The sequence below is a fragment of the Oncorhynchus gorbuscha genome, linkage group LG06, assembly GCF_021184085.1.
Source record: "Oncorhynchus gorbuscha isolate QuinsamMale2020 ecotype Even-year linkage group LG06, OgorEven_v1.0, whole genome shotgun sequence".
Taxonomy (NCBI): Eukaryota; Metazoa; Chordata; class Actinopteri; order Salmoniformes; family Salmonidae; genus Oncorhynchus; species Oncorhynchus gorbuscha.
This window is the reverse complement of record NC_060178.1, coordinates 81,203,435-81,226,734: the sequence shown is the minus strand read 5'-3', so window position 1 is coordinate 81,226,734 and position 23,300 is coordinate 81,203,435. Positions and strand designations below refer to the sequence as shown.

At 41.1% G+C, this 23,300-nt stretch overlaps 2 protein-coding genes across 3 annotated transcripts in view; one reads left to right on the top strand and one right to left on the bottom strand.

Moving 5' to 3' along the window:
* The window catches only part of LOC124038746 (dystonin-like), a 205,614-nt gene extending 194,420 nt beyond the window's left edge, over positions 1–11,194 (bottom strand). The window contains exons 1-4 of the mRNA XM_046354820.1: positions 10,987–11,194; positions 10,515–10,549; positions 8,390–8,578; positions 4,177–4,390 (exon numbers count right to left, since the gene is read on the bottom strand). Of these exons, the coding sequence (XP_046210776.1) occupies positions 4,177–4,390; positions 8,390–8,578; positions 10,515–10,549; positions 10,987–11,167 (619 nt within the window). The 5' untranslated portion in view covers positions 11,168–11,194. The remainder of the gene's footprint in view (positions 1–4,176; positions 4,391–8,389; positions 8,579–10,514; positions 10,550–10,986) is intronic.
* Positions 11,195–11,997: 803 nt separating this feature from the next.
* On the top strand, positions 11,998–22,834 carry LOC124038400 (E3 SUMO-protein ligase ZNF451-like). Of its 2 annotated transcripts, XM_046354244.1 has the most exons (14): positions 11,998–12,067; positions 12,600–12,662; positions 12,948–13,031; positions 13,179–13,292; positions 13,416–13,524; positions 13,730–13,880; positions 13,977–14,103; positions 15,581–15,737; positions 19,287–19,434; positions 20,143–21,695; positions 21,798–21,875; positions 22,026–22,103; positions 22,291–22,318; positions 22,546–22,834. In XM_046354244.1, exons 2-13 carry the CDS (start codon positions 12,609–12,611, stop codon positions 22,302–22,304), a joined length of 2,667 nt encoding a protein of 888 aa, XP_046210200.1. In that variant the 5' UTR covers positions 11,998–12,067; positions 12,600–12,608; the 3' UTR covers positions 22,305–22,318; positions 22,546–22,834. The 2 variants fall into 2 exon arrangements, with proteins under 2 accessions (XP_046210200.1, XP_046210198.1); XM_046354242.1 differs by lacking the exon at positions 22,291–22,318.
* The last annotated feature ends 466 nt before the right edge of the window (positions 22,835–23,300 follow it).

Here is a 23,300-nt window from a genome sequence, read left to right as displayed (position 1 = left end):
CCATTCCGATTAATCGGTTGACCTCTACTTCGGACGCAGTATTTGCAGCATACTACAGTTACACTGTACTCTAACTGCAATCAAAAAAATAAACATGAGAAGAAGCGAACATAAACGCACATACCAAATTAAAATAAAACTAGAGTCTTGTGATATAGGCTTTTGGAATATTACGCAAAAACATACATTTGAATTAATCAAATAAATTCAATACATTACCCAGCCCTGGGACGACTGTCACAGAGATATGAATAAGATTAACAAAATGGGCGAAATCAGAGGGCAAATATTCTACAATATCAGGCATCACTAGGAAAGGGACAGATGCATCCACCTGAACAATGATCACATCCTGCCATCAGGCAGATTCAGGACTTGCGAATTGAAGAGATTATTTTTTCAAACTAGCAAATAATCTTTTGATCCTGATATTCAGCTAACAGAAAATATGGATTTTAGGCCTACATCTTGAGCAAAACAATAGGACCCCTGTTAGAAACATCAAATAGCATTTTCAAACCAAGCAACACATTAAAGGTTGTACATGTGATAGGTAATAGCATGTAGCCTATTAAGTGTAATAACACAATGTTTGTTCTACAATTATATCCCATTGGATTACGATATGATAGTTTACTGTTTCCATTTTTTTCATCAAAGCTAAAATATTCTGTTGATAAATGTCAACAGAAAGATTCTGAGAGGTCACCAAGAAGGGAAAGGAGGTGAGCGAGACAGCACACCCTGCAGATGTGCCAAGTGAGTCCATACCATTTCCAACCAAATACTCACCTTTTATAGTCCTGAGCATATGACTAAGGATTCATTCCTGAATTGAAAAGTGCATGGACCTATTATAGCCCCTTCTATGCTACTGAACTGAAACTATGGTCCAAGAACAGTCTTTTTGCAAAAAAGAAAGAAAAAAAATGCATTTAGCAAGGTCGCCCCTAGAATGTATAATTACTACTCTCATTTGTTTCACAGACTTCATTTACAGTAAATCACACAGTTCAACTACTACAATAGCTTGCTGTCCTGTGAAATTCTTAGTTTATGGCACAGAAGTTTGTCAAATAATTCCAACCGCATTTGAATGATTAAAAACATTCTGTAATCAAATAAACAGCATCAGACCAACATAAAAGTTGCAATCACAAAGGCCCTGCAGCTGGTGTTAGCCCATGCAATACTACATGATTAATAAACCAACGTATTAGAATGAATAATCAAATTCCGATTCTAGTAGCCTAATGCACAGCATATGCACAGGCCATGATCACCGCTCGTTGCACCTTCACCTAAAGAACTCAATCTCAACAGCCAATCTTGGATTGCCCCCAGGTGGTGAGGGTAGGCAACAGCACCTCCGCCATGCTGATCCTCAACACAGGGGCCCCCCAGGGGTGTGTGTTCAGCCCCGTTCTGTACTCCATGTTTACCCATGAACTCCAACTCTATAAACAAGTTTTCTGATGACAGTGGTAGGCCTGATCACCAACAATGATGAGACAGCCTACAGGGAGGAGGTTAGTGCCCTGGCAGAGTGGTGCAGGGGTAGTAACCTCTCCCTCAACGTCAACAAAATGATGAGGCTGGTCGCGGACTACAGGAGATAGCAGAGAGAGCACGCCCCCATCCACACCGATGGGGTCACTTCGGGACGCTGAATACATTTGACATGGCCCCTAAGAAACTTGACATGGCCCCCTCACAAACTTCTACAGATGCACCATCGAGAGCATTCTGTTAGGCTGCATCACCGCCTGGCAACTGCACTGCATGGCTCTCCAGAGGGTGGTGCGGTCAGCCCAACACATCACCAGGGGCACACTGCCTGCCCTTCAGAACATCTACAGCACCCAGTGTCATAGGAAGGCCAAAAAGACCATCAAGGACCTCAGCCACTCGAGCCACGGCCTGTTCACCCTGCTACCATTAGGTAGATGGAGACACATACACATGGTTAGCAGATGTTAATGCGAGTGTAGCGAAATGCTTGTGCTTCTAGTTCCGACCATGCAGTAATATCTAACAATTAATATAACCTAACAATTTCACAACAACTACCTTGTCCACACACGTGTAAAGGAATGAATAAGAATATGTAGATACAAATATATGAATGGGCGATGGCTGAACGGCATAGGCAAGATGCAGTAGATGGTATAGAGTACAGTATATACATACGAGATGAGTAATGTAGGGTATGTAAACATTATATAAAGCGGCATTGTTTAAAGTGGCTAGTGATACATTTATTACATAAATTTCAACATTATTAAAGTGGCTCGAGATGAGTCAGTATGTTGGCAGCAGCCACTCAATGTTAGTGATGGCTGTTAACAGTCTGATGGCCTTGAGATAGAAGCTGTTTTCCAGTCTCTCTCTTTATATGTGTATTCTAGTCGTGGCTCAACCTATATAACTGCTGCACACCATTTCTATTCATATAGTGTCCATACTGTCTATACACACCATTTATATATGCTGTGAAAGAAAATGTTATTGTCTCAAGAAATAAGCCTTGAATTGTACACAGCATCTCCTCTCACTCCATCTTGGTTTGTGCAGGTAACTGTGAACTCCTCCTCAGACGAATTGGCAGTACGCCCAGAACATTGCTCTGGGAACCAAAATAAGTATCTCAGTTTTAAGGTCCCAGCTTTGAGAGAAAAAGTCTCGTCAGTCACATGCAGGAGGCAACGTTAATAAAGAATCATGTAAATTATGCTTATATGACTTGTTTGTGCAGCCGCATATAAGGACTGAAAGGGAACGCCCTCTGATTTTTCACAAGCTTGCACTGAGTTTGTGAACATCTCCAGCCGTGATAATAAAGATTGATATGATTTACATTGAATTTGAGTCCTTAGTGGTGAATTTCCACAACAATACACTGAGTGTAAAAAACTTTAGGAACACCTTCCTAATATTACTTTGCATCCCCTTTTTGCCTTCAGATCAGCCTCAATTTGTCAGGGCATGGACTCTACAAAGTGTCAAGCATTCCACAGGGATGCTGGTCCATGTTGACTCCAACACTTCCCATAGTTGGCTGGATGTCCTAGGAGGGTGGAAAATTATTGATACACACGGGAAACTGTTGAGCATGAAAAACCCAGCAGCATTTAAGTTATTGATACACTCAAACTGGTGAGCTTGGCACCTACTACAATACCCAGTTCAAAGGCACTTTAAATATTTTGTCTTGCCCATTCACCATTTTAATGGCACACATTTGTAATAGTATAACTTTAGTCCGTTCCCTAGCCCCGAACCGGGCAAGAACCAGGGACCCTCTGCACACAGACAACAGTCATCCAGAAGCATCGTTACCCATCGCTCCATAAAAGCGAACGAGCTAGCCATTTCACATCGGTTACACATACACAATCTATGTCTCAATTGTCTCAAGGCTTAAAAATCCTTTAACCTGTCTTATCCCCTTCACTGATTGAAGTGGATTTGACAACTGACATGACTAAGGGTTCATAGCTTTCATCTGGATTCACCTGGTCAGTCTATGAAAGAGCAGGTGTTCCTAATGTTTTGTATACTCAGTGTATTCTGGACTCTGACATCACTCATTGTGATATTGCTAGTTATGATATTTCTGATGTTTTTTTTACTTTTTGGATTATTTGTGTATTCTTATTGTATTGCTAGATATTACTGCACTGTTGGAGCTAGAACCATAAGCATTTCAGTGCATCTGCGATAACATCTGCAAATCTGTGTAGGTGACCAACAAACTTGTATTTTATTTTATTGGATGGACAATAGAATAGAGGATGTAATGTGAGCATTCCCAGACTGCAAATAACACACCTCAGCTATACAGGTTTTTACAGTAGCCTAATTATCTAATTTGTTTATTGACTTATGAGACAGAAGCCTATAGTACAAACATGTGTCTTTGTCTAAATTGGACATGCATCAGAAGTGACAGCGGCTGACATATGGGAGTGTCCACTGTCCAGCAGCAGCGTCAGTCTACTGTAATTATGCAGAATAAATAAAAAGCCTGTCGCCTATTTATACTTGTAAAAAAATCTACAATGCATCACAGCACAGTGGCTAAATGTGGCATATCTGATAGATTTGCAAAATCAATGGGTCTATTTTATGTTATATTATCAGCAGCAGTACAAACAATGAAATATTGACACTCACCTGCAATCCTGAGCACGGCTCTCTCTGCTGGATCCAAAACGGATCCTCCCTGAATTTTTCGTTTATGTCGCTCGTGTCTGGGTAGGTTCCAGGGTAACGTGTCCCCTGGTGCCGGTGAGACCGATCCAGATTTAAAACTATAATCATCTTCATCCGAGAAATCAGCCGATGAAGACATGGAACAGTGAAGGGAAGCGTTGCCCGAACCGGAGCTCTGATAAAACAATAGAAATGAATTATCAATGTGTTGCGAGGCAACACACATACAGCAGACAGACACAATGAAACATTTCTCACCATCGCTGCACCTACGTTTGCCTAAACTGATGCGCGTAACCTAGTGTAAATGCACATTGATAGCTCAAGGGAGGCACCGTAGCGTGAGCCACTAGCTCGCCTAGCAATGATCTCTGTCTGATTCAACAATAAAAAGAAAATGCACAAGCAGGCATCAAGAAGGAAAATCGATTGTATCTGGCTCCCCCGCCAGGCCAGAAATAAGACTTACCGCTGTATACATGGTGTCGGTTGAATAATATCGAAATCCTTTATCAATTTGCTGCAAGCTCAGGCAGCGGCGAGTTATGTCATTTAAAAAAAAATCAGAACCACACCCTTCTAGCGATGCACTCTGCCCATTAAGTTAGCGAAGTCTCTCCTTTGAGATGCAATTATGTCAAGTCCCCAGAACAGAGTGCGAATAGATTGGGCCAAGGCGAGCAGAATGCGATGCTAGGGCTGTAGCATGTCAACGCGTCACCATCCTAGGATACAGAAGAAGACGGGTGGAGACTAGAGAGGATCCCAGCGCTCTGGTCCTGATTATTCAATCGGGAAACTGTGGCCAATGTCGCTGTGTTACAGCCCCCTCCTGGGTGGGTACGTGCATGTCTAGTGGTGACTGCGTAGCCTCCACGTTTACGGTCGAAAACCAATCAGAAATCCAGACTGGTCCATGAACATCCTTTTGTCATTAACCTGGTCTCATCAGCCATGCACAGCCGCGTTGTTGTTTTGCTGCCTGATGCGCATGTGCTTGCACTGTGTGCCATTGACTAGAATTGTTGTTAGTTGACAATGAATGTGCAATTTTAGAGCACTATCCTTAACATCAAAATAAATGAACAAATATCTGGGTTCTTAAGGCTTATTCATTACAACCTATCTCTGTCTGCCTGTGTCTGGCTCTGTCTGTCTGCCTGTCTGTAGGCTGTCTGCCTTGGCCCTGTGATAGGGTAAGGGGGCAGATGCATAACAAATACTTTGCCACAGCGTATGTTGGCACATCCAGACAGGGTGTGGCTGGTCAAAAAGCAATAGGGCATACCAGTCACATGTGGACTTCGATTGCAAAATTATAGAACTGCATTGCTGTTTGCAATCTGAACAAGAGTAGGACATTGACAGTTACCTTTTTCACAATCACCAACCTGTTCCCAGCATGGATTGTGACTATTTGCTGTGGTCTGAGTATCTATCAACAAAGCATTTTCTTGCTCAATGGTGAGCACAAATGTGCTTGCAATTATGCAAACAATGCATGATTTGACTTAAATATAATGATCCATAAACTTTGGCTGTGCATTTATTGCATTTGAGTGATCATCAATCTTTGTTATACCCTCCAAATATCAATACCACTTCAAGGTTTTAGACTACTGAGTCATGGTCATATCATATTGTCGGAAAATTAGGGGGTTGCCCTGACCAGGATTCGAACCCAGGTCCAGCGACCTCAGCTGTTAATGGGGCCGCTAGGTGTTAGGTTAAAGTAACTGTCCAGTGAAAATCTCACTTTTAAAATATCATATTCTGTTAACTCATACCCAAACAATGGAGTTGACTCATCCTATAGTCATATGTGGCCAAAGCATAATTTGGAGGGGAAAAAAACACTTCAAAAACTTCACCTCAAACTGGTATCTCAAACAGATTGTTTAATTAACAAATGCTTGATATTTCCTCATGGAGGATGATGTCATCATCCTGAGGAGGATGAGCTGGCCAATCAGCAGTCTACTGACATTAATATTTTTAAGGCTGTGGCTGCAGAGCCCGACTTTTCCCAGACTAAAGCCTATGAGCATGTGCAGATCGTGTTCTATACTTTACACAGAGTCACTGCTCTAGCTATAGAGAAAAGGCAACTCTTACAAATGATAGACTTACCAATTTAATAAAGTTAGATCAAAAGTGAATCTATGTCTGCATGATCACATAATGATCGTATTCTACATAACTGAACCGAATATAATAGCATAGTATAACATTACTGTAAAACAAAAACACCACTGCATTTTCAGCGTGCACCACAAGGCAAAATACTTGACTATGCTACAGTTGGTTAACACCATCTGCTCTAAAATTTGTTCACTGTACATCATTCAAAACAACACTGTAGGCTACTTCTAAACAACACTGTATAACAAGAAGATCTAAATGCATATCCCCATGAAACTGATTGAGATCAAATGGTTGGTATTCAAATGCTGCATGAAAGTTTTACTGATAAAACTTAAAGAATTATCATTCAGGATTGACAGTTGGAAATGTGAAGGGAAGACCACAACCATGTGTGTTAATAAGTAGAGGTAAAGAAACAGATGCATAGAACGTGATCCGCACATGCCCAGTAGCTTCGGGACCTTTAGTCCGGGAAAAGGGGTTTGGGAAAAAAGGTCTGAGAAAGGTTGGATCAGCAGCCACTCCATATATTTGTAATGACCACTAGAAGGCCACACCACTATTGTTGGGGTAAGCCCACACCATTCCAACACACAAAATCTGCTTTTTAACATACTTAATTGCCATTTATTGGAAGGAAAACTATTTCACTCATATTTGAATTAATAATAGGCCATATTTCATAGAAATCTGGAAAGACTGGACAGTTACTTAAATGTCGCTACAATGCTTCGGCCTATAATATCTTTATTGTGACCATAGTGTTATAGAGAAACCCACCACCTCAAACAAAGCATAACTAAACACTTGTTTTAGGAGATTGCAAAGCCCGCCCGCCACATACTTGGTGAGTCACCACTCTTACTCAACGTACTTTTTTCTCGGTTACGTCAATCGCGTTGAATATTGGTAGTAACGTTCTCCATATACATTCCTAAAAGACTACAACACCCATAATTATGTCAGGAACAAGACAATAACAATTGCATTGATGTGATGGGTTAATCTTTGCTTTCATACTTTCTTATGTGTGAATTGAAAAAGTCCCATAGTAATTTAGAATAATTATTTTAAAAAGTGTTCAATGGTACTCTATTGCTATTACCATATATTGAATAATAAATTAAGAATCAATATATTTCTTGAGAACTTGAGGATACAGAGAAAATGATCCATCAGTAAATGTCCATGTTTACAAAAACTAAACATGATACAGTTGGGAAAAGAAACATTAAAATTGACATTGATGATCTATGGTAAATAGGGCTACACAATTGTTTTATTTATTCTAGAGGTAATTGTAATATTGGCCATTTGAATCAATGTAATCACAACACAAAGAGGTTCAGTAACTTCATGATACTCAGTTGTAACTTGAAAGTCCAAACTGAGCTAGATTTATCCAGAGTAAACTAAGAAAATGTAGACACCCAAAAGCACATATGCACCAACCTTCATCTTCCAGCACTACATCCTGTTTTCCCCCCAGTAGCCTGAGTTTGGCATATGGTGAGGTTTAAGGGTTGTATCCTACAACTGAGATGATTGTTAATATAAACAATCTAGAATAATTAAGTTGCAGCAACATTATGACATGGTATATGTCAAATGTTTGTTTGATGCCTGTGTCAACACGCAAATGACAACATGGGCAATATCAAGAAATTGAATAAATTTTAAGGCTTCAACTTTAACATTTGTCAGTGTTCATAAAATGTCAATCTGCAATAGCTTTTCGAATAACAGCGTACCAAGGCATGATGTGGTACAAAAGGCCAATCAATTGAAGGAAAACTGGCGCTTAAAATCCCCAATGTCAATGGGGATTACGCGCGCATTTTAAATTGGATACTAAATTGGTAATTAATTTAAGGAAACATATCATCGATGTAGCCTATACTTGTCAATTGAAAAATATATTTTTTTAATCGGCCTGGTGTTAATTGACTATGCAGATTTAATTTAGAATAGATAGCATAAATGACTATGGCTGCTGGATTTAGGCTATATTACCCAATAATATACCTACGGGTTTGCGTGTTGGGGTGACTTGTACTGAGTGATAGAAGTCTGGAAGGACTCTCTTCTTCACTTTTCGTTTTCTCACAGTTGTGGATGAGTCACTTTGATGCTCACTCTCGGGAATTTCGACAAGAGGCTTTTCCTCTGCAGCTCGAGCGCGCGCCCTCCTGGCATGGAGCGGGCTGTGCCTGAAGCCCTGTAAAAACATGGCACATCATGTCCAAAAGGAGAGAGAAAAATATGCTGAAATCATTTAATATGCTTGAGACATATAACTATTTGGAAGATCAATATATTATTATGAATCACACAGACACATATTACTATTAATGGATGAAACTGGGATTTTGTATAGCTACACGATCTAATAGTATAAACATGTAATTAAGTACACTGAACAAAAATATAAATGTAAAGTGTTGGTCCCATGTTACATGAGCTGAAATAAAATATCCCAGAAATGTTCCATTTGTACAACATGCTTATTTCTCTTAAATTTTGTGCACACATTTGTTTACATCTCTGTTAGTGATCATTTATTCTTTGCCAAGACAATACATCCACCTGACAGGTGTGGCATATCAAGAAGCTGCATAATCACGACACAGGTGCACCTTGTGCTGGGGGACAATAAAAGGCATCTCTAAAATGTGCAGTTTTGTCACACAACACAATGCCACAGATGTCTCAAGTTGAGGGAGTGTGTAATTGGCATGCTGACTGCAGGAATGTCCACCAGAACGGATGCCAAAGAATTTAATGTTAATTTGTCTACCAGAAACATTGTTTTGGAGACCGCAAACCATGTGTATCCAAGCCAGCCCAGGACCTCCACATCCGGCTTCTTCACCTGCGGGATTGTCTGATACCAGCCACCCAGACAGCTGATGAAACTGTGGGTTTGCACAACGGAAGAATGTCTACACATGTCTGCACAAACTGTCAGAAACCGTCTCAGGGAAGCTCATCCGCGTGCTTGTCAACATCACCAGGGTCTTGACGTGACTGCAGTCTGGCGCCGGACCCGACTTCAGTGGGAAAATGCTCACCTTCGATGTTGAAACCACGGATGAATCCCAGTTTCAACTGTACCGGGCAGATGGCAGACAGAGTGTATGGCGTTGTGTGGGTGAATGGTTTACTGATGTCAACATTGTGAACAGAGTGCCCCATGGTGGCAGTGGGGTTATGGTATGGACAGGCATAAACTATGGACAATGAACACAATTGGATTTTATCAATAGCAATTTGAATGCCCAGAGATACTGTAACGAGATCCCGAGGACCATTGTTGTGCCATTCATTCGGTGCCATTTCGTCATGTTTCTGCATGATAATGCACGGCCCCATGTCGCAAGGATCTGCACACAACTCCTGGAAGCTGCACATTTCCCAGTTCTTCAATGGCCTGCATGCTCACTAGACATGTCACCCATTGAGCATGTTTGGGATTCTCTGGATCAATGTGTATGACAGCATGTTCCAGTTCTCGCCAATATCTAGCAACTTCGAACAACCATTGAAGGGGAGTGGGACAACATTTCACAGGCCACAATTAACAGCCTGATCAACTCTATGAGAAGGAGATGTGTCACGCTGCATGAGGCAAATAGCAGTCACATCAGATACCGACTGGTATTCTGATCCATGCTCCTACCTTTGTTAAGGTACAGTATCTGTGACCAACAGATGCATATGTGTATTCCCAGTCATGTGAAATAAATAAATTAGGGCCTAATGCATTTATTTCAATTGACTGATTTCCTTATATGAACTGTAACTCAGTAAAAATTTTGAAATTGTTGCATGTTGCGTTTTATTTTTGTTCAGTGTAGTTGGTTTTTAATGTACAATTTGTTTTAGCCTAGATAGGCATATTTTGACATTTTTCATTACAACATGGATTATTTTGTCAGAATTACAGTCAAACTGCAGAAAGTGCAGAATCAGTCACTTTATTTATTGATCACACTATGTCTAACAATATCACACCAACAACTCCAAAAAGTATACCGGTAAAGTATAATAAAAGTAACACAGAGCACCATTATACTTCCTTCACAATATATAAATAAAAAAATGGCTACTTACTGACCTTGACAGAAGTAATAGCCTAACCAATGATTGATTACCTCTGATCGAAAATGATGCGTCCGGAGACCAGCTTCTAGGACAAATGAAAATATTTTCTAACACTCGGATACCTTCAAACACACCACCTATGAGGCCTGTTGTCTATGGCTACATTTAGGATATCATAATGATATCATAGGATACCATTAGACAAATTAATACTGTCTACGTTACAGTACACTTGTGAATAAGGTGGACAAGATACATTTGCACACTGACAGTAGCCTAATAGATGATTTCATCCTCAAGGCTATGCACATAGCAGTCTAAACTCTATAGGCTATGTTTTTCTGCTGAAAATAATGGCAATTCAAGTGTGTCAAGTCGCTAAGAATAGCACATGGTACAGTTTAGGTTATAACCTATTTAACAGGTTATCGTGTGAAAATGCTTGAACATATAACAGACATGCCACGCATTTGGTTTGGTGGATTAGCCGCACTGCTTGGAGATGCTGACGCCTCTACTCACCGCGACTCCTTGAGCGCCCTGAAAGCACGGATTTAATAGGATGTTTCCCGTTACGAAGCCTCCGATGCCAGCAACAGAAAAAGAGAATTGTTGCAATAGTTCCCACCAATAGCAGCAACAATAACAAAACAACTTGAATACTATACGGTCTCAATAAAACCAAAAACGCCGCAGCAATCATTATAAAACGCGATGTAGTGCAGCGCCTTCTCCACACAGATATCCGGCTCCACGTATGCTGCCCTAAATGCTGAAAGCGAACCAATATATTGACACAGGATATAGTGAATTTCTCATCGCAGCCTGAAACATGGGCTAGGCTACAGACTATTCTACAGTTCTATTGATTTCAATAACGTATTTTAAAGCATCAATCCATGACTCAGCCGAAGAGCTTTTTACAACTCAAGCAGGGGGAGTAAGCATCATGCATCTCTGAGCTCAGCACAGCAAATATGTTGCAGATGGAAGATATTTAAAGGTGTCAGCCCGGGAATCATGATCAATCTCTATCATTAACCTGCCTAAATGTATAATCTCCGATACATGATTAGAATACTGTAGGATGAAAAAGGCAACTTAGGCTATAAGACTAGGCTGTAATAACACATAGGCCGAGTATAGGCCCATTTGTCATAATAATAATAAATAATAATAATATGCCATTTAGCAGACGCTTTTATCCAAAGCGACTTACAGTCATGTGTGCATACATTCTACGTATGGGTGGTCCCGGGAATCGAACCCACTACCCTGGCGTTACAAGCGCCATGCTCTACCAACTGAGCTACAGAAATTACTCTGCTAAATAGAAAATTGCTAGTAGGCCAGCTGGCTATTTGACATGGAATGAAAATTATGTTCAATAATTTATATTTTTACTAAAATATCAAATGTGTATTTTTTTCTCCAATAAAAATAATTGCCTTCCTAATTCATTAATTAATTACGAGGACGATTTATTTTTCCTATTTTCCCCACAATGTGGCTGCAACCACGCCGTGAGCCTTTCATTAGAACTCCATATCCCAGGAACACCCGCAGGAGATCAACAATCCCTTTTGCGCGAAAACGCAATTTTGTGAGTGTCTACTCGTGCTTATTATTTTCATAATTTACCTTAACGATAATTAGCTAGCTCGTTACTATCGAACTAGTTGGCTAGTTACATTGTTTACCGAATATGTGCATACATTTAAAGATATAGCTACCGAACTGCTTGCTGTGCACTAACCCGCCAACTATCGTTAGCTAACTAGCTAGCTAGCTAAATACAGTAAGCACGCTGTCTAACGTGTTTTCTTCGACATTTCAACTAGCTAGCTAAGTAGCTAGTCAGCATAAGCTAACTAGCGAGTCAGCATAAGTGTTGGAGCAGTCATTCACTAGAAGGAATTATAGCTGACTAGTCTTGAACCCACACGCGATGGCAGATTGGAGTAGGCTTGCATGAAAACAAACCATTTTAAAATTGTAACAATGTAGCCATTTGTCATCCGCCCAGCCAGACATAATACTGAAGACGTTGATAGATAATAATTTTGACAACGTTGTTGATTATCTGTGCAATTTGGTTGAGTTGTCTGTTTTTTTAATGTAATTATTTTCTCCAGATAAAATCAATGTCCTCCCCAATTGGAGCAAATGATGATGAAGATGAGGTGGAGTTTGTGTCAGTAAGTGATTTATCATTTGTAGGAACAAGGTTCAAAGGTTTTTCTACTATCTATGTTGCCATTCACCTTTCCAGGAAAGTTAGGGGTAATAATTAACATTAAACATTTTCATCCAATGTATTAGTTTAAATGAAATTGACCATCACTTGGTTAGTGTGAGTCAGTATATTTTTATATAACTGTCAAGAAAAAAAACAGACCTTTTAAGACAGTGTCCAAAAGAGTCAAGTGTTTGAATGACACAGTATCAGACAGTGTCTCATCCATTTAACTATCTCGTTTTAGGAGGCTCCACTCAGACCTGTACTGGAATGTATTGATTTACTGAGTGATGGGGAAGACGATGGAAGTTTACCCACAGCCGAGACAGTGAGTGTGTCAAGTGAAAGATAATAATACATTTAATACAAACTGTAATGACATGGAAAGGTGGTTGGAAGACCAGTTCAAAAAAGTTACATGTTATTGTTATGTATGTCATATGTTTTTGTGTACCTTTTTTGTATTATTGTTAAGATTGAAGATGAGAATGACCGACAGAAAGCTCAGGTCACCTCCACTTTGGACAGATTAGCTCGCCAAGTGGCTGTGGCGAATAAGGAAAGAGTAGAGAAGTGTAAAGCCTTCAAGGTAAGGACAAAATGTAAAACTGGTATGATCATATTAGCCATTGCAGCTTGTTGTGTATTTGTCTTTTGTGGGTGCTATTGTCTCTTTTCACAGTTCATATTGGTCATGCTTGCCTTATTTCAGGAGAAGCAAATCTCACAAAAGGCTCATGGACGGCAGGAGCTGGCATTTAGTCCCAATGGTAACGCATACGACGCCAAGCGCTGTGTGGATATGTGGTTAAAGATGCCAGGTAATGTATTCTAGTTAGCCTTGGAAGTTTTTATTTATTTTTTACTTCAGATCTGGGCCCGTGTTCAAAACTGATCCTAGATCAGCACTCTTAAACTGAGATGCTTTGTGAACACGGCCCAGGAGTCAGCGCTACAGGCATACATTCAATTTAATTTAATTTGGTAGAAAAGCAGGATCTCAGTCTTACCATTGTCTGTTCTTAGGTGTGAAACCTGGGGTCATCAATACTGGAGCTAGCTGGAGACGCAGACAGGTCCCCTTTCCCACCAGTAGCTCATCCACACATACCTGTCCAGTGATCAACTGTGGTCGGGTTTATGACAACGTACCTCTCCTAGAAGGTCACTTGAAAAGGTTAAATTATGAGATTTCTATTTCTATATCCATTATACATAATAAACAACCTACTTTTAATTTAGCCCTGAGAACCTTTTTTTTTTATGTCTGCAGGTTTGACCACTCTCCTTGTGACCCGACCATCTACCTGAAAGGAAGCTCAGCTGAGCTGTTTGCTTGCGTTGCTTGTGGTCTTAATTTTGAAACCAAAGAAGCTTGGAAGGTGCATCAGCAGTCAAAGGTTGGTTATGCCTGTAAAATCAACTACTGTTAGAAATGGCTGCACTTTCAATTGTGTTCAGTCACCGCTGTCATTCAAATGTGCTCTATGCAGTAATTATACCTACCAATAGCCCTAAAGTAAAGAAATCAAATACCATTAGGGAAAAATTTAATTTCTCAATGCTGTTTTGGTAGTCCGGTCGACCACCTTCACACAGTGGTGCCTTCCTGTATGGTTCTCAGTAGGAGGTTGAAAACATAAACAGTGTAACAATACTTCACATTCCTGCAACATATTATGTTATTGGATGGAGGACCTCAAAGTGATCACTAAGAAAATAGTGTTGACATCTATCACTACCAAAGCAGTAGAGAGCAGCATTTAGCTGTGACCCAAATAAAACATGGAATGTTATTTGATTTGTCACATGCTTTGTAAACAGGTGTAGACTAACAGTGAAAATACTTACGGGTCCTTTTCCAGCAATGCAGAGAAAAATATCAAATGTGTGTGCATATAGTCAGTACAAGAGAGTTGGTGCAAAAAAGGGTCAATGCCGGTAGTCCGGGTAGACATTTGATTAGCTATTTAGCAGCTTTGTTTAGCAGTCTTATGGTTGGGGTAGAAGTTGTTCAGGGTTTTGTTGGTTCCAGACTGTGCACTGGTCTTGCTAGCCTTGCGGTAGTAGAGAGAACAGCCCATTGTCAATTTTTTGCGACTTCCTCTGGGGGGGGTCTGAATCCGATTATTGGGGTGGACAACTTACTGATATATCTGCCGAAATACTGTTTTACAGCGAGGAACTGAAAAACAGTCATTTTTCCCACGTAGAATTTTCATAAATTGCCATCCAAAAGACCAATTGTCCAATAACTATGCTTCAAATGTTGATTTCATACATTGTGACAAAAATATGAAAGCAACAATTTCAAAGATTTAACTGTGTTACAGTTCATATAAGCAAATCAGTAATTTGAAATAATTTAATTGGGCCCTATTCTATGGATTTCACATGACTGGGCAGGGGTGCAGCCATGGGTGGGCTTTGGAGGGCATTTTCACATAGGGGTGTACTCACTTTTGTTGCCAGCGGTTTAGACATTAATGGCTGTGTTGAGTTATTTTGAGGGGACATCAAATTTACACTGTTAGACAAGCTGTACACTCACTACTTTACATTGTAGCAAAGTGTCATTTTTTCAGTGTTGTCACATGAAAAGATATACTAAAATATTTACAAAAATGTGAGGGGTGTACTCACTTTTGTGATGTACTGTATATCCATGACCTTGTTCAGCCACGACTCTGAGAAATAGGATAGTCTCAAACTAGTTTGTTCTTCAGTGATTGCCATACAATTTTGTCTCTTAAACTAAAATAAGGATATTAAAGTATTAATTTATTTTCAACCACAGATGTTGGATACAGATTTCAATCCGGACAAAGTCTTACATTTGTACTGTGTGTTACAATTCTCTATTCTTGTTTTCTTAAGCTGTCCTTCCCTGATAAAGACCATGACCACACTCAGACCTGCCAGCCGATCGTGTGCTTCGCCTGCCCTGCCTGCTATCTCCTCTTTTACATCAGGGACGAGTGCCTCCAGCATATGTCAGCCAAAAACCACTTCTCTCAGTCCATCGTCATGAGTGGTAAGCCTCAACTGCCTGTTCCACTGTAAATCATCTTTAGTCATATATACAGTGGGGCAAAAAAGTATTTAGTCAGCCACCAATTGTGCAAGTTCTCCCACTTAAAAAGATGAGAGGCCTGTAATTTTCATCATAGGTACACTTCAACTATGACAGACAAAATGAGAGAAAAAATCCAGAAAATCACATAGTAGGATTTTTAATGAATTTATTTGCAAATTATGGTGGAAAATAAGTATTTGGTCACCTACAAACAAGCAAGATTTCTGGCTCTCACAGACCTGTAACTTATTCTTTAAGAGGCTCCTCTGTCCTCCATTCGTTACCTGTATTAATGGCACCTGTTTGAACTTGTTATCAGTATAAAAGACACCTGTCCACAACCTCAAACAGTCACACTCCAAACTCCACTATGGCCAAGACCAAAGAGCTGTCAAAGGACACCAGAAACAAAATTGTAGACCTGCACCGGGCTGGGAAGACTGAATCTGCAATCGGTAAGCAGCTTGGTTTGAAGAAATCAACTGTGGGAGCAATTACTAGGAAATGGAAGACATACAAGACCACTGATAATCTCCCTCGATCTGGGGCTACATGCAAGATCTCACCCCGTGGGGTCAAAATGATCACAAGAACAGTGAGCAAAAATCCCAGAACCACACGGGGGGACCTAGTGAATGACCTGCCGAGAGCTGGGACCAAAGTAACAAAGCCTACCATCAGTAACGCACTACGCCGCCAGGGACTCAAATCCTGCAGTGCCAGACGTGTCCCCCTGCTTAAGGCAGTACATGTCCAGGCCCGTCTGAAGTTTGCTAGAGAGTATTTGGATGATCCAGAAGAAGATTGGGAGAATGTCATATGGTCAAAATATAACTTTTTGGTAAAAACTCAACTCGTCGTGTTTGGAGGACAAAGAATGCTGAGTTGCATCCAACGAACACCATACCTACTGTGAAGCATGGGGGTGGAAACATCATGCTTTGGGGCTGTTTTTCTGCAAAGGGACCAGGACGACTGATCCGTGTAAAGGAAAGAATGAATGGGGCCATGTATTGTGAGATTTTGAGTGAAAACCTCCTTCCATCAGCAAGGGCATTGAAGATTAAACGTGGCTGGGTCTTTCAGCATGACAATGATCCCAAACACACCGCCCGGGCAAAAAAGGAGTGGCTTCGTAAGAAGCATTTCAAGGTCCTGGAGTGGCCAAGCCAGTCTCCAGATCTCAACCCCATAGAAAATCTTTGGAGGGAGTTGAAAGTCTGTGTTGCCCAGCAACAGCCCCAAAACATCACTGCTCTAGAGGAGATCTGCATGGAGGAATGGGCCAAAATATCAGCAACAGTGTGTGAAAACCTTGTGAAGACTTACAGAAAATGTTTGACCTCTGTCATTGCGGAACAAAGGGTATATAACAAAGTATTGAGATAAACCTTTGTTATCCACCATAATTTGCAAATTCATTAAAAATCCTACAATGTGATTTTCTGGATTTTTTTCTCATTTTGGCTGTCATAGTTGAAGTGTACCTATGATGAAAATTACAGGCCACATCTTTTTAAGTGGGAGAACTTGCACAATTGGTGGCTGACTAAATACTTTTTTTCCCCACTGTATACAGTGAGGGAAAAAAGTATTTGATCCCCTGCTGATTTTGTAGGTTTGCCACTGACAAAGAAATGATCAGTCTAATTTTAATGGTAGGTTTATTTGAACAGTGGGAGACAGAATAACAACAAAAAATCTAGAAAAACTTATGTCAAAAATGTTAGACATTGATTTGCATTTTGATGAGGGAAATAAGTATTTGACCCCCTCTCAATCAGAAGGATTTCTGGCTCCCAGGTGTCTTTCATACAGGTAACGAGCTGAGATTAGGAGCACACTCTTAGGGGGATTGCTGCTAATCTCAGTTTGTTACCTGTATAAAAGACACCTGTCCACAGAAGCAATCAATCAATCAGATTCCAAACTCTCCACCATGGCCAAGACCAAAGAGCTCTCCAAGGATGTCAGGGACAAGATTGTAGACCTACACAAGGCTGGAATGGGCTACAAGACCATCGCCAAGCAGCTTGGTGAGAAGGTGACAACAGTTGGTGCGATTATTTGCAAATGGAAGAAACACAAAAAACTGTCAATCTCCCTCGGCCTGGGGCTCACCTTGTGGAGTTGCAATGATCATGAGAACGGTGAGGAATCAACCCAGAACTACACGGGAGGATCTTGTCAATGATCTCAAGGCATCTGGGACCATAGTCACCAAGAAAACAATTGGTAACATACTACGCCGTGAAGGACTGAAATCCTGCAGCGCCCGCAAGGTCCCCCTGCTCAAGAAAGCACGTATACATGCCCGTCCGAAGTTTACCCATGAACATCTGAATGATTCAGAGGACAACTGGGTGGAAGTGTTGTGGTCAGATGAGACCAAAATGGAGCTCTTTGGCATCAACTCAACTCGCCATGTTTAGAGGACGAGGAATGCTGCCTATGACCCCAAGAACACCATCCCCACCGTCAAACATGGAGGTGGAAACAATGCTTTGGGGGTGTTTTTCTGCTAAGGGGACAGGACAAATTCACCGCATCAAAGGGACGATGGACGGGGCCATGTACCGTCAAATATTGGGTGAGAACCTCCTTCGCTCCGCCAGGGCATTGAAAATGGGTCGTGGATGGGTATTCCAGCATGACAATGACCCAAAACACATGGCCAAAGCAACAAAGGAGTGGCTCAAGAAGAAGCACATTAACGTCCTGGAGTGGCCTAGCCAGTCTCCAGACCTTAATCCCATAGAAAATCTGTGGAAGGAGCTGAAGGTTCGAGTTGCCAAACATCAGCCTGGAAACCTTAATGACTTGGAGCAGATCTGCAAAGAGGAGTGGGACAAAACCCCTCCTGAGATGTGTGCAAACCTGGTGGCCAACTACAAGGAACGTCTGACCTCTGATTACCAAAAAGGATTTTGCCACCAAGTACTAAGTCATGTTTTGCAGCGGGGTCAAATACTTATTTCCCTCCATTAAAATGCAAATCAATTTATAACATTTTTGATGTGTGCTTTTTCAGGATTTTTTTATTCTGTCTCTCACTGTTCAAATAAACCTACCATTAAAATTATAGACTGATTTCTTTGTCAGTGGGCAAATGTACAAAATCAGCAGGGGATCAAATACTTTTTTCACTCGCTGTGTATATATATATATAATATATTTTTACAAGGATATTAATCAGTGTCTGCTAGATATTACGCACCGGGTAATTTGTATTTAAGCAGGAAGATCAAATATGTGTTGTATGGACTTTTTTAATGTTATTTTTTAATGCAGTTTGTCATTTCTATAGAGCAAATATTTTGTGTGAATGAATAGTGCTTGGTCAGGATAACACTGCTATAAAATACAATTTTATTTGTCACATGCACCGATTACAACCTTACCATGAAATGCTTACTTAACCAACAATGCAGCTCAAGAAATTGTTATTTCTTTGTATCCTCCATTGAAACGTGTAACCAGATATTTTATTCTCTTTCTGGATAAAAGAAACTAAAGGGACAGCATTGCCAGTTCCTTTCCCACGATATGCAAAGAATCGTCTCATTGCTTTGTGTAAGGAAGTTTCATTCAGCGTGAGATGTACGACATGCCAGAAGGGGCTTAACTCACACATGGAAGCACAGGCCCACTTCAAGTAAGTTTATACCGGTATGTGTTATTAGTATACTTTTAAAGTCAGTATGGTGTTAATGTACATGCAATTACATGGTTGTTAAATAGGCAGTGTAGGTACATATTGTTACACACTGATTTATTGTCTTATACACAGACAAACAAAAATAACCATGGACATACATATTTAACACATCATTGATTTATAGAGTGGCACCCTCTTTCCAATAGCTAAAAATACGAAGCTTCTGCACATGTGCGGGATTCCCTACTTTACACAGTCTCTGCTCTACTTGTTCGGCTGCCCAGAGAGCAGGCTACTCTGGTGAATTTCAGTGATGAATGCTGCTCGCTTAATTGTGTTTGATCAAAGCTGAATCAATGTCTGCAAGAGCCTTTTTGCACCGCAGCCTCGGCCTTGATTATAACCCTCACTTCCATCATATGGATAATAGGGCTTTGACGATACCAGTGTTGCAATATTCTTCATATGGCAAAAATGGAAATATGTAATATATTGTGTGCTGTAGCTTGGAAAATAAATAAATGTGACTCTGGATCACAACATAATGATGTTTGTTTCCAACATTCGGCTGTTTTCCTAAAGAAGTTTTGTTGCCTTGCCACGATACTAATGAGTATCGCAATATTGGCATCGTTCCGGCCCTAATGGATAGATCTCATTTGTGATTTCATTAATGTTATCTCTGTTTGTTCCCTTCTGCCTTAGTGTGCAGTGCAGACAGGGCGCTGCCAAGGCTGAGGCAGAGAGAACAGTGGTGCAGGTCATGAAACAACTACAAGTGCTGGGCCAGTGCGCAGTGTGTTGCAAACTGTTCCTCAACCAAGGTGATGTTGAGAGGCATAAAGAATTGAGTCAGCACAATACTGAGGTCAACTGCACCATGGAAAAGGCAATTCTGCTCTACAGCAATTTCTATGAAATCCAACACGCCAAGAGGGCTGCAGCGACTTCACGGCCCAAACAGTCAAAAGGTTCTGTAACCCCCTCTCAGAAGAGGGACAAGGAGAGAGGTGATTCTGTTGGATCCCCAGCCAAGCGCCAGAGATGCGGGGGAGCTTTGAATGGCAGCGCTGGGCCCTCAAGGAGTTGCTTGATAGTGGCATGGTTTTGTGAGTGTGGCCAGCGCTTTTCAGAGGAGGACACTGCCAGCAAGCACCTTTTTGCTGCCAATCATATCTTCCATCAATGTGGCGTGTGTGGAAAGCATATGGGCGAGTCGTCCATCACTCGCCTGCACATGAGCCGTTTTCACGGCGGTGCCCACCTCTCAAACTTCCTCTTTCACTGCCGGCTGTGCAAGGTTGACATGCCGCGTCACGAGGACATCCTGTTGCATGTGTCAGAGGCCCACAGTGGACACACTTACTTCAGGGAGAGAGCGGTATCGGACGAGGAGCCTGCTCCCATTCCCTATGCCAAACCCTCCACCAGTGGAAGACCCAGCGCCCTCAATGATATCAGGACTAGAACTACAACTCCCACACCTCCTCCCAAACAGGATGAGAGGTGGATTTGCAGGATGTGTGAAGACATCTTTAACTCGGAGCGAGCTGTGCACAAGCACTGCAGAGACGTGAGCAACCACAGTTTCCAGAGATTTTCCTGTGGCCACTGCCCACAGAAGTACTTCAAGGAGGCCACAGTACGCAGGCACTGTGTGAACGAGCACAGCAACCAAATAGTGACGCGGTACTTCTGCGGGCTCTGTGACAGCATGGAGTATGACACTGAGGGGGAGTTCCAAGAGCACTATAGGGGCCTTCACAGTAAGGACTACTACCGCATGGATGAGCCTGAGGTTGATAGACCCATTGAGGCCGAAAACTCCAGATCCAGTCCATTGGCAACAGCCAGTGACAGGCATGAATGTCTCTGTCCATGCATGTCATCAGAAAAGGACAAAGATGAAAGGAAGGCTACCTTCACACGATGCATGAAGCGGCTATCCAGTGAAAACGAATGCAGCTACGTGTGTGTACCATGCGATGTCCAGGTGTCCTCCTTTTCCCAGATAAAGACTCATGTCCACACTCAACACAAAGCCTTGGGGCTAGAGAATACCTTTGACGTGGTGTGTGGATCCTGTCAGGAGAGTCATAAGGACGTTCCCAGTTTCCATAACCACTACCACTCCCAGCACTGCCCTCTGGAACCATGCTCAAGCTCCAGGGATGGAGGTGAGAGTCGTATGGGGAAGGCAGCAGCTTCCTCCCCTGTCAAGACATTGGTTGCTATGGAGATCAAACCAGAAGTGAATGGCAAGTCTGCTTTGGACTATCTTCCATGATTAATTTCCACTGCACTGACCTTCCTGCTCCTAGAAAACGGATTTGATTTATTACTGTATTTTTATTTTATAGAGGAGGAGTTTGAAGATGTGAAACATGCCATTGCTATGAACTTGGATGAGGTCAGAGATGACACTGAAGCTCATGGAGGTGATGATTATTTTCTTGTCTTCCCATCTGTTCAGTGATTTGGTAAATGACATCTGCCGTAGCCATTATATAGCTATAGAATGTTTCTTGGACATTTGGGGGTTTTTAAACAGAGAATCTCTTGTTTTTTTGACATTTTCCTTGTTTCAGGTGAATCTGATGAGGAGATGAAGCGTGCCTTGGCTTTAAGTGTGGAAGACCCAAGAGAGCCAACTGACGTTGATATTGGTGTGTAACACCTTTACTTATCTTTGTTTATTTGAGGATCTTTTCATTAGTTACATTTGCTTTAACCGTTTGCACGATGCCTTGTTTGAATGTCCAGAAAGGTTCTGTCTGTCAGCTTTGAAGCTGTTGCCCAGGCCATGTAGGTGTAGCAAAATAAAAACAAGATGATACTTCTCTTTTTTACCAGCATTACATGCTTGAAGAATAACCTCGGTGTGAGTATGTCTAATCAAATCATAGTAACATTAAATGCACACTGGGACATTCAGATAGTTGGTGGTTTGTAGTTGCTGTAGAGAACTGTGTGAACACTTTTTGGATGGTTTTGAGATTGTCACAACACTAGACACTGACCAAGTTATGTGCTGCAGCATGTCTTATTGAAGTTGACCTTATTTGATATTGTTTCTGTTTCCCCTTCCTTCCCAACGAATCTTCACAGAGATGGAGGAAGCGCTCAAAAGAAGCCTTTTGGAATACTGATCAGCGAATGTTATTTTCTGGGAACCTGTCATTCATTTGGTTTATGGCATTTTATGTTTTATGTGTAACATATCAGCTACTTTCAACAACACTTCAAGACAGGGTTGGACCGATGTGATTACACAGTAATAACTAGTAACAACATTATTTGTGAACTATAAAGATTGAGCCATACCATGTATGCATCTTTATCACATGTTCAGAGCTTTTTATTTAATTTAATAAAGATGTTAATTATTTTCTCTTTCTTTGGTGTTAAAATTTCAATCATTGGATGTCTGGATATTGTCAAATAAATCAGCGATGGTTCCCTCCCAAAAAATGTAGCATACTTTTGTGGCACAGTCGATGCCACGCATGGCAACAGGCCAGGAGGTGGAGGGTTTGCCGACCACCACTGACGAGCTAACTCCCTGCCTGTTTCATTACATTACAGATCAAAGCCGTCTGCAGACAATGATCAGCTAAGTAGAAATCAGATGTTCAACATTTTGATGCTATATATATGCAACAAAAATATAAATAATCCTAGTAAAAATTCCTTGTCTTAGGTCAGTTAGGATCACCACTTTGTTTTAAGAATGTGAAATGTCAGAATAATAGTAGAGTGATTTATTTCAGCTTTTATTTCTTTCATCACATTCCCAGTGGGTCAGAAGTATACAGACACTCAATTAGTATTTGGTAGCATTGCCTTTAAATTGTTTAACTTGG

Coding starts and splice junctions, on each gene's coding strand:
- LOC124038400 (XM_046354242.1), top strand. CDS start 12,609: ATGTCCTCCCCAATTGGAGCAAATGATGATGAAGATGAGGTGGAGTTT. Junction 12,663..12,947: donor ATGAGGTGGAGTTTGTGTCA/GTAAGTGATTTA, acceptor ATCTCGTTTTAG/GAGGCTCCACTCAGACCTGT. Junction 13,881..13,976: donor CTAGAAGGTCACTTGAAAAG/GTTAAATTATGA, acceptor TTATGTCTGCAG/GTTTGACCACTCTCCTTGTG.